The sequence below is a fragment of the Heloderma suspectum genome, chromosome 17 (assembly GCF_057233095.1).
Source record: "Heloderma suspectum isolate Gila_16-S chromosome 17, 16-S_ref, whole genome shotgun sequence".
NCBI classification, from domain to species: domain Eukaryota; kingdom Metazoa; phylum Chordata; class Lepidosauria; order Squamata; family Helodermatidae; genus Heloderma; species Heloderma suspectum.
This window is the reverse complement of record NC_139474.1, coordinates 2,582,883-2,600,000: the sequence shown is the minus strand read 5'-3', so window position 1 is coordinate 2,600,000 and position 17,118 is coordinate 2,582,883. Positions and strand designations below refer to the sequence as shown.

Here is a 17,118-nt window from a genome sequence, read left to right as displayed (position 1 = left end):
CAAATTGTGGGTGAAATGACTCAGGCTTTGCTGCTGTGGTATGTGCCCCAGGCCATAGTCTATGAAGCGAATATATAAAGCCCTAAACCGCTTGGGACCCGGCTCCGTGAGAAGTCCGCCTTCTCCCCTCTAGACCCACCCCATCCTTGAGGACATCTGGGGAGGCCTCCTGGTGGGGCCACATGCTTTCAAGGTCTGCTGCACAGTTGTCCGGAGCAGGGCATGTAGGGTAGCAGGGCCCACCAGAGGAGTCCTCTTCCCCCTGCGGTTAGACATGCGCCAACGCTTCCCATTTGGGGGCAGATGTTGAAGACCCGGTTGCGGACACAAGCCTTCCCTGGGCGGTGCAGCGTTCCATCTTACATCGGTGCGAGATCTTCTGTGTGCCAGCTGTTATGTTTGTATTAATTGTGTACACCTCTTTGAAACCTTTAGATGTAAGCAGTTTATAAATATACATAAATAAATAAACCATGTGACCAAGGACCTAACTGAGGGAATGCCAGAACCAACCTCCAGGCTCACACTACACGCAACACGAGCTTATTCTTTCTCTTGGCCTCGCCGTTGCTCAGGGGGAGCAAGATGGCTGCCCAGTGGCCCATGCTGAGGCATGCATGGCCAGCAGTTGGAGAGAGAAGGAACTGTCCGTAAAGCCCCTTACCCCGACGCTTTCCTGTTCACTAACTTGTAAGGTTTCTTCAGCCATTTTGCTCACAGTTTGATGCCTCTCCCTAGCCACGTGGACTAGAAACTTTAAAACGAAAACAAGGAGGACTAATTCTGTGCTTGTCTGTTGCAACTGCAGAATGCAGCCTTGCCTGTTTTAAATAGTCATTTGACAAATGGGGATGGAATATGGTGTAAATAAACTTTATGTCTATCATCCTTTAGGTACAACAGATTTCACCTTCTGACAGCAGCCTTGCTGTAGTCCGTACCTGTTTCCTCCTGGAGAACCGATCATGGCCGGAAGAGGCGGCCGAGGCAGGGGCCGGGGCGGTCACATGACCTTCAACGTCGAAGCCGTGGGCATTGGGAAGGGCGAGGCGCTCCCCCCACCCACCCTCCAACCGTCGCCCCTATTCCCCGTGAGTCTGTCTCCCCCCTCTTCATTAGATCTTTTGGGGGCGGGTCAACAAGCTGGTGGCTTTTTCTACTTGACATATTTGATGTATCAAATAAATTGTTAAGTTTCCAAGGTTCACGTGGTTTGTTTTGTCCCCTGGTTGCCTGTTCCCATAGCCCTTGGAATACAAACCAGTTCCGCTACAGACTGGAGAGGAGGTTGAGTACATGTTAGCCCTGAAGCAAGAGCTGAGGGGAGCTATGAAGAACTTGCCATACTTCATCAAACCGTCTGCGCCAAAGAAAGGTAATGGCCAAGAAGAACGTGGAAGAACTCTGACGGGGGTTCTGTACAGGGAGGCTGGTCCCAGAGTGTAAAATCGCTGCCCACATCTATTTTATTTATTTATTTATTTATTTCTATACCGCCCAATAGCCGAAGCTCTCTGGGCGGTTCACAAAAATTAAAACCAAACAACACACAATAAAACAATTTAAAATATATAGAACATTAAAACCACAATATAACAATACAACCACAATAAAACCTAGCAGCAGTGCAGGAGGGTAAAAAGAGGCCGCTGCCTCTTTTGGGAACCTGAGCATCCCACCATGCACACCCTCGATTGGCAGAACTGTTGTGATGTCACAGAATGTTTCCATGCCTTTTTTTAAGGGGAAAGGATCAGCCATGGGATGTTGGGAGTCAGTGTCGCTGCTGTGAGAGAAGCAGAAAGTCAGTTTGAGCTGGAAGGAGATCCTCACTCAGGGCCAAGGGACGAAGAGGCCTGCGTTCTGTTGGCAGGCATAACGGGCAAAGTCCAGTCTGCTAGAGAGACTGTTGCATGGAAAGATACAGGGAGAAGGCTCAGGAAGCTTAGTTGGGTCAGCCAAGCATAGGGATGTTTTGCTGCTGCTGTTGTTGTCCTGGCAGTTTTAAGACCCGTGAGACAGGAACATTTCAATAGGCAATTCTTTTCCTCGCGTCTCTGTATCAGGACAAGCAGCGCCTGTTGTGTTTCTGCCTGATATGCAACTGGTTAAAGTGCAGGAACCCTACTGGGAGAGAAAAGGTGGCAATGTTGCCCAGGAGGCTATATTGTTTCATGAGCTACATGGCGCATTGGGCTTGGGCGTACAGCACCCAAGCTCAAAATCTCGCAAATTCACGAAGCAACCTGCTAGGGTGGGGGGAGAGTTTTGGGCAGGACACTTCCTCTCAGCATAACTGATCTCAGCCGCTCATTGGAGGGAAGGGAGTGTGACCCCCTTTGAGGGCTGAGCTTTCCAGCCTGCCTCTCCCACATCCGCCCCGCTCCCTGCCTGGAAGCCTTAGCACAGGCAGCTACAACACAGGAAACAAAGGAGGCTACAGTCTCTGGAACAACATGGCGCAGGGGGGAACTGGAAACTGGGGTTTCAGTTAATTTGTGGAGTCCAGTATGTGTTTGAGGGGAGTTGGAGTGTCTGGGGAGCGGTGGAAGGGCCCCACAGAAGTAGTAATGGGCAGAGGGTGTCATGGCAGAGGGCGACAGGTGTGGGGAAGCTGATCTCAACATCTGTGTGCTCTTCCACTTTCTGGGCCACTCCACATCCTGGGTAACAGTGATGGCTCTTGTGTGGTCCCCTCAAGTATTCATTTATTTACAGTATTTTTACCTTCAGCCCAAATAATTTTACCTATAATACTTCAACCCAAAAAGACTCCCAGGCAGGCGTGCATTGTTCAATGATGAGACTGTCCCTGCTGTTGGGCTTTCCATCTGAAAGGCGCAGCACAAAAGGAAAAGGCTTTGGGAGGGAGGAGGAAAGTCCTAAAGTGCTGCTGATAAATGCCCGGTCCGCCAGGGGAAAGTGGCAGACCATCTGTGATCTGGTCTGGGAAAAGAAAGTTGACCTGTTGCGCATAATGGGGACTCGGTTGGACAAGGAGGAGGTGTAAGCCTCTCCCAAATGTGTCCTCCAGGGTGCAGCACCAGTCACGGTTTGAAGGGCAGGGAGCGGTCAGGGGGTCGCTGTGGTCCATAAAGATTCCATCCCCATGACCAGGTACCCCGGTCAAGAGTTGGCCAGTTTTGAGTGTCTGTTCCTGGTGTTGGGTTCACCCCACTGCCGAGGCGTCTCCCTACCTGAGCTGACGGAGGTGGTCTCACAGGTGATGTTGAGAACCCCAAGGCCAAAATGGGGCGGTGGGGGCTTGCCGGTGGCAGGTTATGGGAAGCTCATCCTGGCTGCTGTGGTTTTCCCCTGGAAGACCCCTGGGAACATTACTGTGTTACCCTGCAGTGCCATTCCCACTGACCTTTGGGGTGGGGGTAGCAGCCAGAAAGGCAGAGAAGGGGGAGCATTTTCACTCCCCCTTTCACCCCCCCCCCCATTTCAAGCTCTTCTGGCTCAGGACCACACATAAGCATGTCGTTTTTATAATCTTGCGCCGACTGGCATTTCCCCACACACACACACACACACACACACACACACACACTTTTTCGAAGGGGAAAACAGAGAGGCTGGTATGAAGACAGACTTCAGATGTTATCAATAAAACTTCATCTTCATTCAGAGGATTTTGTTTGGCTGATAGGAAGACGAAGTGAATGCTAGCCATTTCGTGCAGACGGATATGTCCCAAGAGATGTCAAAGCCCCTCCAGGCAAGTTTTCCAGATTGCAGAACTGTTTGCATCGTGGGTCATAAGACACGTTCCGACTGACTTTTGATCCATGGTGTCATCCAGTTTATAATACTACCTGCTATTCTGGGGCTGCCTCGTAGTATCCATCTGTGCAGGCAGAACTTGTGATGGCAACCCTGAATCCCCAAGTCCAGGATTCCTATCTAGTGGCTGGTTTTCACTGACCTAAGTCAGCTGCAGGCGGTGTCTGGCTAAGGTCATGTCAGCTCCTTTCATCTGACCCCTTTCTGCACAACTCATTGGCCAGGACGGGCCTCCTGGTAGGAAGGGCGGGGAAGGGCCATGGCTCTGTGGCGGAGCCCCTGCTTTGCATGCAGTAGGTCCCAGTTGGACCTCCGACAGCATCTCCAGATAGGGGCTAGGAAAAAATCCTGCCTGAAATCCTGGAGCGCTGCTGCTGCCAGTCAGTGTCGACAATACTGGGCTAGATGGACAAAGGCAGCTTTGTATGTTCCTAAGAAGGAAAGCCCAGAATAGTGGATCATGGGGAGATGCAACAGATAGTTTCCTCCATGGATAACTTGGGCTTCCAGGAGTAAATATATTTCTTGCAAGATCACAGTTGCAGGGGGAGAGGGGACGCTCTCTGCTCAGCTACAGTTTCTAGAACCAGCTCTGCGATCTTTTAAAAACACATTAGTTTCACCTGTAGAAATAATGAATAATAACCAGGACTATATAAATTCCACAGTTACTGCCCTGGTGGATTTGGTACTGAGCAGAAAACCCAGATGAGAATCAAAGTTTTCTTTTGTCATCTTTGTCTTTTCAAAAAAGCAAGTTCCTAGACCTCATGGATACAAAAACAGCTTTGGTGTGTATGGGCAGGTCCTGGTGAAAACCGTAAGCTGCTGACGATTGGTTACTAGTTCTTCCCAGTTCCTTATTTGCACAAAATTTGAAACGGAGCTCAAATCAGTAAACTTAATAAGGAACTAAAGTGTGTATTCCTATTCTCCTGAAAATGAGCCTTGTACTACGCCATATCATATATTTCCATGACTTTTGGGAGGAGGGGGACGGTCCCCTTCGAAGTCTGCAGTCATTTGAGCCAATTGAAAATTGTGTTTTTACGCATTAATGAGTGTTATGCAATGACCTCAGATGACAATTACAGAGTTTCTGCTATTGGGCAGTATAGAAATGTGTAAAGAAATAAATAAACTGGGCTGTGCATCCCACAATAAGTTTTGGGCCAGCCAAATGATGCACCTAACACCTCCAAGGAAAGTGTCCTCTACGAGATACCACTGAATTGTGTTTGGCCCAAAATATTGGGATATAAGAGTGGAGAGTTGGAGGACCGGTGGTGGTGGTGGTGGGGGAGTTAAGGAGGGGTGGAAGGGGAGGATGAGAAACTTTTGCTTGATCCAGGAGCGGGCAGAAAGCTCACAGGAGGATTTCAGGAGGGGTATAACACGGTCAGCACAATGAAAGGTGCATGATTTTGCTTACTCAAAAGTTTTTTTAATCAATTTTTTTATTATGAGTTTTAACAAAATAAAAAACATAACAAAACCAAAGAATTAAAAATATAACAACATATTCTAATATCCTCCGTTTCAAATATTACAGTATTCTAGGGAGAAAATAAGAGAAAGAATAGATTACACATAAACTTCAGTAAAAGCAGACCAGATATCCAGATATAAGTCCATTGGCAAGTTATGCCTGTGTACCACTCTTTCAAATGTTGCTAGCGTTGTTAAGCCTTCGGCCCATTGCATTAAGGCAGTGAGCTTTTATCCTTCCAATACTGTAATATCAGTCTTTTAGCAACCAGAAGGGCATGAAAGATCCACTTATGCTGACCATGTGTTACATTCCAAGAAGCAGTAAGTAATTTAAGAGAACATTTACATCAGTAAATATTAACGAGCTTTCCAATACAAAGTTTCTCCTTATAATAACTTCCTCCCCAAAAGGAGGCAACTATTGGGCATTTCCAAAACATATGAATAAAAGAAGGATTAACTGCATGACACCTACAGCTAGCCGAATTTGACAGACCTTTATTAAAGCAACGTTGTGGCGTTACTCAGAAGTAAGCCTCACTGAGTTCCATCAGGCTGAGGTCCCTCCCAAGTAAGCATGCGGAGGGTTGCAGTTTAAGGCTTAGCCCTTGCATCTTGTGGGGCAGCCCGTTTCTCTTCCTTTGTTGAACAAAAAGGCATTTCTTGTTCTTACGTATCACTATTTTCAGATGTGGAACGCTATTCGGACAAGTATCAGATGTCCAGCCCTATTGATAATGCCATAGAGTGGAGCCCAGGTAAGTCCAGGAATATTTTGTTTAGTTAGATTTGTGCATCCCGCTCCTTCACCCCAAAGGGCTCTGTTTTGCCTTGCCTGTCTTAGCATCTGGATGTACTGTATATCTCTAGAGCGTGGGTGAAGAACCTCAAGCCTGGGGGACAAATCCAGTCCTCCTGGGATCCCAATCTGGCCCTCCAGGGTTCACCTGGCCCCATGGGGGTTGGACTTGATGGTCTTATACGCCCCTTCCAACCCCACTATTCTATGATTCATCCCCTTTCCCTCGACCTCAGTGGTTTCCCAGCTGTTGTGCAGTTTTTTCTCCATTCTGAAAGGTTGGAATTCCTCTCCTAAGGCTCAGTTACTGGCAGTAACAGCTTTAAGCTAAAATATGCTAACATTTTTTTGTAGTGTGTCCCCATCCCTTTTGCCTTCAGCCCTGCCCTCCACAGGGATGTGGCCCCCGAGCTGAAAGAGGTTCTGCACCTCTGCTCTAGAGATACAGTTTTGTGCATTATGAAGTGCTATCAGGCTTCTTTTCCAAAGTTGAATTGGGGATAGACTCATTTGCCTGCCTGCCCTCCACAAAGCTGTATGTTGGACATGGTCCAGGGGAAATGCAGGGATTATATAGTTATATGATGTCTGGAATTGCTCTTTTAAAGCCAGTAACTATAATTTATTCTACACATTTCAAAGTTACACCAAGAGTGTTTCCTACTAAGAAAACCAAAAAACTTCTTAGGAAGTCATGGCCCATGAAATTACAAGACTTGATAATGGGTGCTTGCCTGTGATGAGTAGAAATTACTTCTGGGGTGATCAGAGAGGGGTGCTTTACAAAAGAGGGCTCTTTTAGGCAGCAAAGATGAAGCAGAGATTTGGGGCTAGTAAAAAAAGTTTGTGTGGGCCAGTGATTTTTGTGGGCTGACTTGCATGCTTCTGTAATAAAACATTAGCGATTCAGCCCGTTTTGAGTGATACAAAAGTCTTTCACATAGCGTGGGGGTATCTCCAAGGAGATCCCTTTCTGATGACACAGTTCAAAACCCATCGAGATTTTTGAGATTTGGGATGTCAGATGTCTTCATTTGCTCCTTTTTTGGCCTTTGCCCTCTGCTTGCTGAATTGCCCCCCCCCCCCCAAGTTAGCCATTGGAACCCCAAGTGAGTTTTCTACAAACCAAGGGGTTTTAAAAAGACTTGCAAACAAGCATAACCTTTGGAACTCCCTGCCGAATGAAATTAGAAGGACCATTTAAAAAGCATTAGTTCATAGAGTATGTTCACACAGACTCTAGTTTGGGGGATTGGACACACCCAGGCTCACACGGAAAGGTGTCATTCAGCCTGCTCTCTGCACCCTGTCCCAGTCCACATGCTGACAGGGATAGATAAGACCAGGGGATACTCTCCAGGCGATTTCCTGCTGGGAGCATGAGGCAAAATTCCCAGTAGATTTTTTAAATGTTAAGTCAGTGTGATTAATCACTCTAAAATACAAAAGAGGGATTTTATGAGAAAACCTAGTCAGAACTTACACGTGTGCCTGACTAGTTAAATTTTACTTGGTGATGTTTCCTTTATCTCTGCAGATTGGAGGCGGCTACCACAAGAATTAAAAATCCGAGTACGGAAGATTCGAAAACAGAGTAAGTACTTCTAAAAATTACATTAAAAAACAGAGTGACCAAACCTCCCCGCCACTTTCCCAATGTTGATCTTGCCCACAACCCCCCTGTGAGGTTGGCCAGGCTGAGAGAAGGGGTTTTGAACCAGCATCTCTGTAGCCCAACTCTACCCACTACACCATACTGTCTTTGGCTCACTTTCTGTAGCTACTTCCTGTAAGCCCCCTTAGTCTTTCTTGAACAACTCAAGTCTCAGCTTACCGAGTCCTCTGCTTAGATTTGGGGGAAATGCTACAATGGATTGATTGCTGACCCCATCCTGAAATTGAAGAGCTGTTGAACACAAGACATTTATTGTGCGCTTGCAATTCCTTACTCATGGTTGTTTATGGGTTCTTTGGACATCATCATGATGTCTAAAGTTTTGCTTGTTTTTTTTCAGAGCACCTTCCTGGGGGATTTTTAGAATGGGGGGAATGGGGTGTTATTTCTGAAAGTGCTGCTTCTATTTGTATATTTGTGCTATTCTGCTATACTACAGTATTACCTAGAGGCTATGTAGCAGATAAGCAGGAAAGGAAACGCTCCTCGTGTAGTGCTTCGATCTCAATTCTGCGATGGAACTGATAGTAGATACAGCGATTAACAGCTTCATGTGGAAAACCTGTAAAACAAAAGCAAAGCAGTGGAACAGAAATGGAATGTAATTCAATTCACTGGAACATCCCCAGTCTTTTGTGGTTTAATTGTGAGCCTGGAAGATCAAAGCAGATGAAAAATCCTGAAACCTCCATGAGTTTGCAGGGAGAGAGTCCCATAACTGGGACGCTATGTGCCCTTCTTGTTCAAATTTATAGTATTAAGAGGGCAGCCTTGGTGAGTCTTAGCAATGGAGGAGGTGGCTGTCCCTCAGGTATGTTAGGCTTAAACCCTTTAGAATTTTGTAGGTTGGTGTTTTTCAAATGTCCATCCTTCAGGCAGCTTCCTACACGCGCACGCGCGCACACATGGCCACAGAACCCCTGTGTGTTGCAGAGGATTCTGGGAAATGCCATCATGACATTAAACAAACATAGATGGACTGAGTCCTCTATGGCCTCACCGTCATCCCATCTGAACAGTCTGCTTGCCCTGGCTGCTGGAAAGTTTCCAGCCCAGTTCAAGGTGGTGGTTTTGACCTGCAAAGCCTTTCACAGCTTGGGACTGCAATACCTGATAGAACACCTTTCCCAGTATGAACCTACCTGTATTCTACAATCATCACCTGAGACCCTCCTCTGAGGGAGGGTTGGAGGATGGCAGCAAGGGAGAGGGCCTCCTCAGTGGTGGCTTCCGATTGTGGGACACTCTTGCCGGTGAGGTCCGCCTGGTGCCAACTCTCTCACCTTTTCAGTGCCAGGTTACGACTTTCCTCTACTCTCAGGCATTTGACAGCATATGATAAGTTTTATAACGGGTACTGGGCTTTTTATTATTGACTGTGTAAAATTATTTTTGGCATATAGAAGGGGAAGAAATGGAAGCAGTGACAGATTTTACTTTCTTGGGCTCCAAGATCACCGCAGACGGTGACTGTAGCCATGAAATTAAAAGACGCTTGCTCCTTGGGAGGAAAGCTATGGCCAACCTAGACAGCATAGTAAGGAGCAGAGACATCACCTTGCCGACAAAGGTCCGTATAATCAAAGCTTTGGTCTTCCCAGTAGTAACATATGGCTGTGAGAGCAGGACTATAAGGAAGGCTGAGCGCCGAAGAATTGATGCTTTCGAACTGTGGTGCTGGAGAAGACTCTTACGAGTCCCCTGGACTGCAAGGAGGCCAAATCAGGCAATCCTAAAGGAAATCAACCCTGAGTGCTCATTGGAAGGACAGATGCTGAAGCTCAAATATTTTGGCCACCTAATGCGAAGAGAAAACTCCCTGGAAAAGACCCTGATGCTGGGAAGGATTGAAGGCAAAAGGAGAAGGGGACGGCAGAGGATGAGATGGCTAGATAGCATCACCGGTGCAATGAATATGAACTTGAGCACGCTCCGGGAGAGAGCGCAGGACAGGAAGGCCTGCCGTGCTATGGTCCACGGGGTCATTAAGAGTCGGACACAACTTAACGACTGAACAAAAACAAAATTATTTTGTTTTTTAGGTGAATAGTTTTATTATTTGCTTATTACATTTCTATACTGTGTAATAGCTGAAGCTCTGTGGGCAGTTCTATTAAGTTATTATATTGTAATTTTAGGTTTTTAATCTTTGTAAACCGCCCAGAGAGCTTTGGCTGTTAGGCGATATAGAAATGTAATAGATGAAAGAATCAATGAATGAAATAAGAAAATGACCTAAGACCTACCCAACACTCTCCTGCTGCTTTGGGGGGACATTCTGTGTTGGAAGCGGGGGGGCACGCTGATTTTCAGAGACTCTTCTCCCTCATTACTATTCTCATTGGGGACCCCCAGGCTGTTATAGGTTACTATAACCAGCACCCTGAATCGTGACTGGAAAAGAAGGGGCAGCCTGTGGAAGATGCCAGGCTGATGTCCTCCCATTGGCCCTTCTCTGTGGTGTGAACTTTATGATCCCTTTTTTGTTACAGGAGCCACCATCCTCGCTCCCAAGCGCAAAACTCAGCTGCCGGTAGACAAGGAGGAAGCCATCAAGAAGCTGGAGGTAGCCACAGTTGTTGATGTGGGCCTATTCAGGTGTACAGCGGGGGCATCTGGGGGTCAAGGTAGCTGGCTTCTCTCTCTCCCCCTGCCCTTCCACACCCACTCCCAGAGTTCCTGGTGAATGCTACCAGTTGCCTGAATGCTTCACCATTGGCCTGCATCCTGGTAGGGCAGGCGTGGGCAACTTGTAGGCCAAAACATCTGGAAGAAAACAGAAGGAAGCGAGCATCCACAGTAGAGCACAAAGAAGGGAAACAGGTTCTCAGGATGCAAAAATAAATGTACTATGGGCAGCCCAATGCATTTCAGCCTTTTTCTTATCTTTAGGCCTTCTTCATGGGGTAGAGAAAAAAGTCTGCAGAATTCATTCACTGCGAAAGATTGTCGCCTATGTCGGTCTACTGGTGACTTGTGGATTGACATAGGAGACAATCTTTTGCTGTGAAAAAATTCTGCAGACTTTCTGTACCCTCTGAAGAAGGCCTCAAAATAAGAAAAAGGCTGAAACGTGTTGGGCTTCCTATAATAAGTTTATTCTTGCATCCTGAGAACCCCTTTCTCTTCTTTGTGATCAAAACATCTGGAAGGCCACAACTCCCATCAGCCCAAGCCACATAGCTGATGGGAGGGATCATGGGGCTTCTAGGCCAAAACATCTGGAGCACTACAAATCACCCACGCCTGTGATAGGGGTTCTTAATGGCTCTCCCTCTGTGCTGTTAGCCTGATGTGCAGAAATTAAACAGGTCCATCTTCTCTCCTCTCCTCACTTGGTCTATGTGCCCAGAAATGCCCCTGCCCGCTACATGTCTGTGTGTCAAGATGCTGTTAAAAGCACAGGAGCAGGGCCGGTAAACACACTTGGCAACCTTAATCCTCCATCCGAGCTCTTTGGCTTTGTCAGGAAGGTGTGGTCATTTCTCTCCTGTAGTTTTTCACTGGTCTTGACCAAGGCCTGAGTTAGACATGCAGCAAACCAAACACTGAAGCTGCCAGAGTAGTCTGTGCTCAGTATTAGAAATTAGAAAGCGACCCGAAACAAGAAGAAATGCTTGTTTCTGGAACAGGGCAAGTCAGCAGAGCTTGCCGAAGGAAGCTGTGTTAACCTGTCTCAATCCGGAAACGAGCCCTTCCACTGGTTTCCAGGGTTGCTTTTTGCACTCCGCTAGTGCAACAGCACGGGAGCACAGAGCAGGCTTGTATACTGCCCACTGTACAAAGTAAGTAAACCCCAACTAAATAAAATGATTTATTCCCCCCACCCCAATTTAAGCATTTCTTGGACGGTACCAATGTAGGCTATAGGTAGAAATTTGCAAGTTTTGATACTGGGCATTTCTACATGAGGATTTTATCCTACATCTTTACTGGGGTTTCTGCTTCCAGGTTCTTTGTGGGATTAAGCTCAGCTCCTTTACACATGCTACAACTGGGAGGTTTCTTTCTCTCTGTTTCTGCATGTTTCGTTATACAGCCACTAGATGGCACTGTGGTATAGCGTGCAATTACATGCTATAAATATAACACCATTCAGAAAAATACTGCACTTTCCTCAATCTGAAAAAGCCTGTGATAATGGTTGTAAAGCACAGGAGAGGCCTGTTGTGTAAAGGACCAGCAAAGTACTGTGAGTGAGGAAGCACGAGCGCACAATAAAAGCCTCATGTAGAAAGGCTCATTGTCCCCACAGATAGGAAAAACGCAAGCCAGGAAAAAGGCTAGGTCAAGCCTTTTTCCCTAACGTGCTAGCTTTCTCCATGCAAGGAGGGTTGGGAAAAATTGCTGGCAGAGCAACATTTAGACATGCCAACTTGTTAGCATAAAATGGTTCAGCCAAGGACATTCTTTAGCACCCAGTTCTTCTGCAAGGACAAAGTGGGCCTGAGTTGGTGCTGAAGGCTGACCTCCTCCAGAACATTAATTTTGGCTTCTCAGGACAGTCAGACGCTATGAGGCCAGTCCCAAAATGGAGTGGCTTGCATAGTAGGGCCCAGTCAAGACCCCTTCCACGCTTTTATTTTGTGTGACCCTTTGCAATTCTTCTCTTGGCCCTAAATCCCATTTTCAGTACTAGGGGTCCATCTAGAAATTGTGATATAATAAAGGCCTGTTCTTAATATCTTTCTCCCCCCACTCCCCCACCCCTTAACCATTTCCTAGACTTTGGAAAAGAAAGAAGAGGAGGTGACATCTGAAGAGGAAGAGGAGAAAGAGGAGGGTGAGGAAGGGAAGGAAGAGGAGGAAGAAGAATATGACGAGGAGGAATATGAAGAGGTATGGGAAATTGTAATGGGCCAGGAAGCAAGAAAAATAATAATCTCTAGGTCTTACCCCAAGTTTTAGTCTGAGGTGCAGTTTATTGCATTGCTGGTGAACGGATGAATTTTAGCTTCTCTTTCTGCACCACATCATCTCTGCAGCCCTGTTTTGTTTGCCAGAAAATGCATCCAGCACTATCCCAGCAAAGGATCTGGGACCTTCGAAGTTAGCAGAGGGAAGGCAGGGATCTCTGTGTTCCTTGGCTGCCCTGCTCAGACACAGAATTCAACACAAAGAACCTCACGTTTGATTTCCTCTTTTTAACAAGAGAGCAAGTTTCTGGTCCTTAAGGCTGTGAAAGATAGCCCTTAAAGTGTATGGGCAACATCTGATCTCAGAAAGCCAGAGATGGGCTGAGGAGGCTTCAGTATCCTGCTTGGTTCTATTTGGTTTCCAAACACAGCAGATTAAAAATTCACCCCTCTCTGTCTTGTCTAAAATAGGTGCCTCCAACCATTTTGGAATATAGTCATTTGAAATTTTGAGAATGTGCCGTGGGCACTCTCCCAAAATGGCTGCCGTCATGGCAGAGGGTTGCCCATTCATCAAATGACTGCCACGGTGGGCATGGCCAGTCACAAAACACTCATTTCTCAGAAGAAAAATTGATGGGATTAAAAGGAAAGTAGCTTGCCCAAGTAGCTAAGTCCGAGGCAGAGGTGGGTGTGAATTCCAAAACACACAACCGCTCTTTTGAACCCAAATAAAGATGGCGCTGGAGGGCAGAACTTCACTCTGCAGCATACCCGTTAATTGAACAGACTCTTAAATAAAATGAAAAGCAGGAGGGACACAGGCACACAGTGACGTAGTTGTGAATGTTGACGTGCAGGTGCTGATCATGACCCCGCGCCCCCAGGAGAGTCCAGAAATTCAGGCAGCTGTGTGGATCCGTATCAACAAACTGGTTCTAGATGTTTTCATCTGCAAGGAGCTGGGGTTTTGAAAAGCAAATGGGTCTTAATTGCCCATTCAGGACCAAGCCACCCCAAAATGCTTTCCATCGCAAAGGGAACAAACAATATGTTGTTGCTGGAAAAATTCATCCCCCCGCCCCAAGCTACTGTGAGAATTGCAGCTAAGCTCAGGGGGGATGGGGGACAGGGAAGTTTCCAGGGGGTGACAGATGACGTCAGTGTCCTGCTAATAAAAAAGTGTTGGTGCTGTATTCCTGTGGGCCCAAGCACCGCTGCACCACCGTGGGCATGTTGGTGGCCCAGGTCTGAAACCTCATTATCATCTTCATCATCATCTCTCTTCACCCTCAATAGGAGACTGATTACATCATGTCCTACTTCGACAACGGGGAAGACTTTGGGGCCGACAGCGACGACAACATGGACGAAGCGATATACTGAGTAGTCGCGAACCCGCAGATGGTGGGCGGGAGACGCTTCCCTCGCCCCACGCACGCAACTCCTGCCTCGGGGCTCTTTTCTGCCGCCGTTGGGATGCTCCTGGATGATCCAGCTGGCTCGCTTTCGGCGAGCAAGCGGCAGTCCTCCTGTTGACTTCCTTCTCCGCTGGCCATCTTGGCAAGCGGTGTCCCTTGGCCTCTAGGTGGCATCACGCTGCCACTCTGCCTCGGCCGGGAGAGCAGCGAAAGGAGGGATAACCAGCGTACGGCGTGGTCGCTCTCTCCTGAAAAAGATACACTGGGACCATTAGGAAAGGGTGCGACCTCCTGACGGTCTGGTTTTCTTTCTGGAGTAATGGAAGATTTCAGCCTAAACACAGCCCGGAAAGGGAACTGGAACCTTCCAGAAGCCACGAAAGCTGAGGGGAATGTTAGGACTCTATGCATTCCTGCTGGGAGGGACGTATTTGCAATTTCAAGTTGCAGGAAACCCATGCCGCTTCTTGGATCTACTATGCACAATGGTTTCTCGCCTTTGTTTCACACTTGAGCAAAGGGGCCGTACCAAGGAGGAAAACCGAAGGCCAACGACACTCTTGTTTTGTTTCGGAGGTATTTGAATGAGATAATGTTAACTTCCAGGCACCTCCCCAGTTTTCAGCTCTTGCCTTCGAAGGGTGGAGCAGGCAGGCAAAGGGGGTCACCAGCATCTTCTAAGAATTGGCAAGAATCTTCCACAATCCTCTCAGCCTGTGACTGATACCTGGACACAAGACCTGTTTCCTGAAATGCCGTTGTATACAATACTGCCATTACAAGGTGTACAAAACCAGATTTTATCATGTTTTAATAAGCATCGGAATTCTTTAAAAGAAAGAAAATGTCTGACTTTAAGACACTTCAGAATTCAAGCATCTTTCTGCTTTTCATCCCCCCTCCTCCCCTCACAAATGTGACTTTGTTATAATCCTTTTGTCACCATGTTTAAATTATTTTTCAGTGTTAACTTTTGGTCTGAGGTTTGGCTGAGCTGTTCCCCCGGTGCAGAGATGGCAGCAGGGTGCTAGGAACTTCCCTTTGGGGCCTGTCGTGCACCTGTTAAAGGCAGCTGCATGGACATGTGGGGCAAGCTGCACCTGTTGAATTTCGGCCTGGTATGGAGGAGTTGTGTCAGGGAAATGAAGACCTCTTGCTGGAAAATGCTGTGAGTGGTTTCTGCTGCCTTACAGCATCCATTTTCTTTAGTGGCTCTCTACTTCTGGTGAGCAGCCTGACACAGAGTACTAAGGCCATGATGCTTTTCTCCTGGCAGGGAGATTTAAGTGGAGGCAAAGCTTCACCTGGTACCTTTCTGTGTTTGGGTCTGGCAATAAAGGCACCGGAGCAGCTAAAAAAAACTGGCAGCCTCACTGACTTCATGGGTGGACATTTGATTCCGCGACTGGGCTGCCTGGTAAAGGAGGAAAAATTCTGAAGGCAAAAGCAAAACTATGTGCTTTTAGGCGGGAGGGGGGGATATAGCCACCCACTGTTTCCTGGAAATGGTGCCCTCTGCTCCGAATCTCCTTTTCCTTTACCTCAAAAGTAAAACTCTTTAACAGAGTTAAAGGAGCGGCAGTTGTCGTATGCTCAGTGGCCCTCTCCTCCTTGGAGTCTTCACATCAACAGAGATAGAACCTCCCACAACATCTTGTTCTGTGTGGGAAGGCTGCGTTATTCACTCTGCTGGCTCAAAACATCCTTTATTGTTTTCAAAGCTGGCGAATGGTCCCGCAGCGGCAGTATTCTGGAGCAGTCCATAACATCTTTAATGAAAAGTCTTAATACTTGGTGAACAAAATGTATTGGGTGCTATGAATTAAATGGCCTTTTCCCTGAGCCCAAAGAAGCACTGTCAGACAGATGTCTTCCCTTTGGGTTGACAGTCCCTATTCCATGTCTCATTTTTGCCAGCTCAGAACAATTTTTAAAACATGGTTGCTGTTTAAAGTTTGTGTGTGTGTCAGAGTGTACGTTCTTTGGTTGCAATAAAGATGTCCCTTTTTTCTGGGCCTGTTTGGTTTCTTGGGATTCCACTGAGCCTTCCCGAGTTCTACACGCACTACTTAGCGTCTCAGGGGAAAACAGCACTAGAACGCTGTTACGTGCAGTTTCTGGGAATGGCAGCGAAAGGCCAAGTGTGGCTGGGGGAAACCCTCGCACAAGATCTGGGAAGAGCAAAGACTATTTGCAGCCAAAATGCCTCTGGATTTTTCGTAAATTGGATGTAGGGGGCAGCATGGTGGAAGGTACAAATACTGGAGTGTGTGAAAGATGCAAAGGAGTAGACAAGCTTGTGAGAAAAAGAGAATGCGATAAGGGGTGAAAAGGCCAGGCTGTTCTGCTGTGATTCTCTGGAAGTGCAGAAGAAACACAAGATGCTTCCAGAGATTCTCAGATTTCATTTTTTTAAACAGCTGCAAGTTTCTAGTCTTTACGACTGCAAGAATAGGCATGAAAGGGTATGGGCAGTGCTTGATGGAAGGATTGCTGGTGGACAAAGTGGGACCTTTTGTGTCTGACTTAAGTCCTTGCCCCCACTCCCACTACCATTGACTAGCTGAAGCAGGATAAATTGTGCAGAATAGAATCATAGAATAGTAGGGTTGGAAGGGGCCTACAAGGCCATCGAGTTCAACCCCTGCTCAATGCAGGAATCCGAGTCAGAGCATCCCTGACAGATGGCTGTCCAGCCTCGTCTTGAACGCCTCCAGTGTGGGAGAGCCCACCACCTCCCCAGGTAATTGGTTCCATTGTCGTATTGCTCTAAGTCAGGAGACTTTTCCTGATGTTCAGCTGGAATCCGGCTTCCTGTAACTTGAGCCCATTATTCCGTGTCCTGCGCTCTGGGATGATCAAGAAGAGATCCTGGCCTTCCTCTCTGGGACAGCCTTTCAAGTACTTGAAGAGCGCTATCATATCTCCTCTCAGTCTTCTCTTCTCAAGGCTAAACATGCCCAGGTCTTTCAGTCTCTCCTCACAGGGCTTTGTTTCCAGTCCCCTGATCATCTTTGTTGCCCTCCTCTGAACCCTCTCCAGCTTGTCTGCATCCTTCTTAAAGTGTGGTGCCCAGAACTGGACACAGTA

General features: G+C 47.2%; 1 protein-coding gene and 1 long non-coding RNA gene across 2 annotated transcripts in view; one reads left to right on the top strand and one right to left on the bottom strand.

Annotated features, from left to right (window-relative positions):
• The window catches only part of POLR3GL (RNA polymerase III subunit GL), an 18,515-nt gene extending 2,472 nt beyond the window's left edge, over nt 1–16,043 (top strand). Inside the window, exons 2-8 of the mRNA XM_084823980.1 lie at nt 895–1,091; nt 1,246–1,375; nt 5,967–6,035; nt 7,614–7,670; nt 10,244–10,317; nt 12,477–12,590; nt 13,907–16,043. Of these exons, the coding sequence (XP_084680106.1) occupies nt 966–1,091; nt 1,246–1,375; nt 5,967–6,035; nt 7,614–7,670; nt 10,244–10,317; nt 12,477–12,590; nt 13,907–13,993 (657 nt within the window). The 5' untranslated portion in view covers nt 895–965 and the 3' untranslated portion in view covers nt 13,994–16,043. The remainder of the gene's footprint in view (nt 1–894; nt 1,092–1,245; nt 1,376–5,966; nt 6,036–7,613; nt 7,671–10,243; nt 10,318–12,476; nt 12,591–13,906) is intronic.
• LOC146334199 (uncharacterized) overlaps nt 5,265–17,118 on the bottom strand; it is a 38,475-nt gene continuing 26,621 nt past the window's right edge. Inside the window, exons 3-4 of the long non-coding RNA XR_014786285.1 lie at nt 8,197–8,313; nt 5,265–5,342 (exon numbers count right to left, since the gene is read on the bottom strand). This is a non-coding gene — a long non-coding RNA (uncharacterized LOC146334199). The remainder of the gene's footprint in view (nt 5,343–8,196; nt 8,314–17,118) is intronic.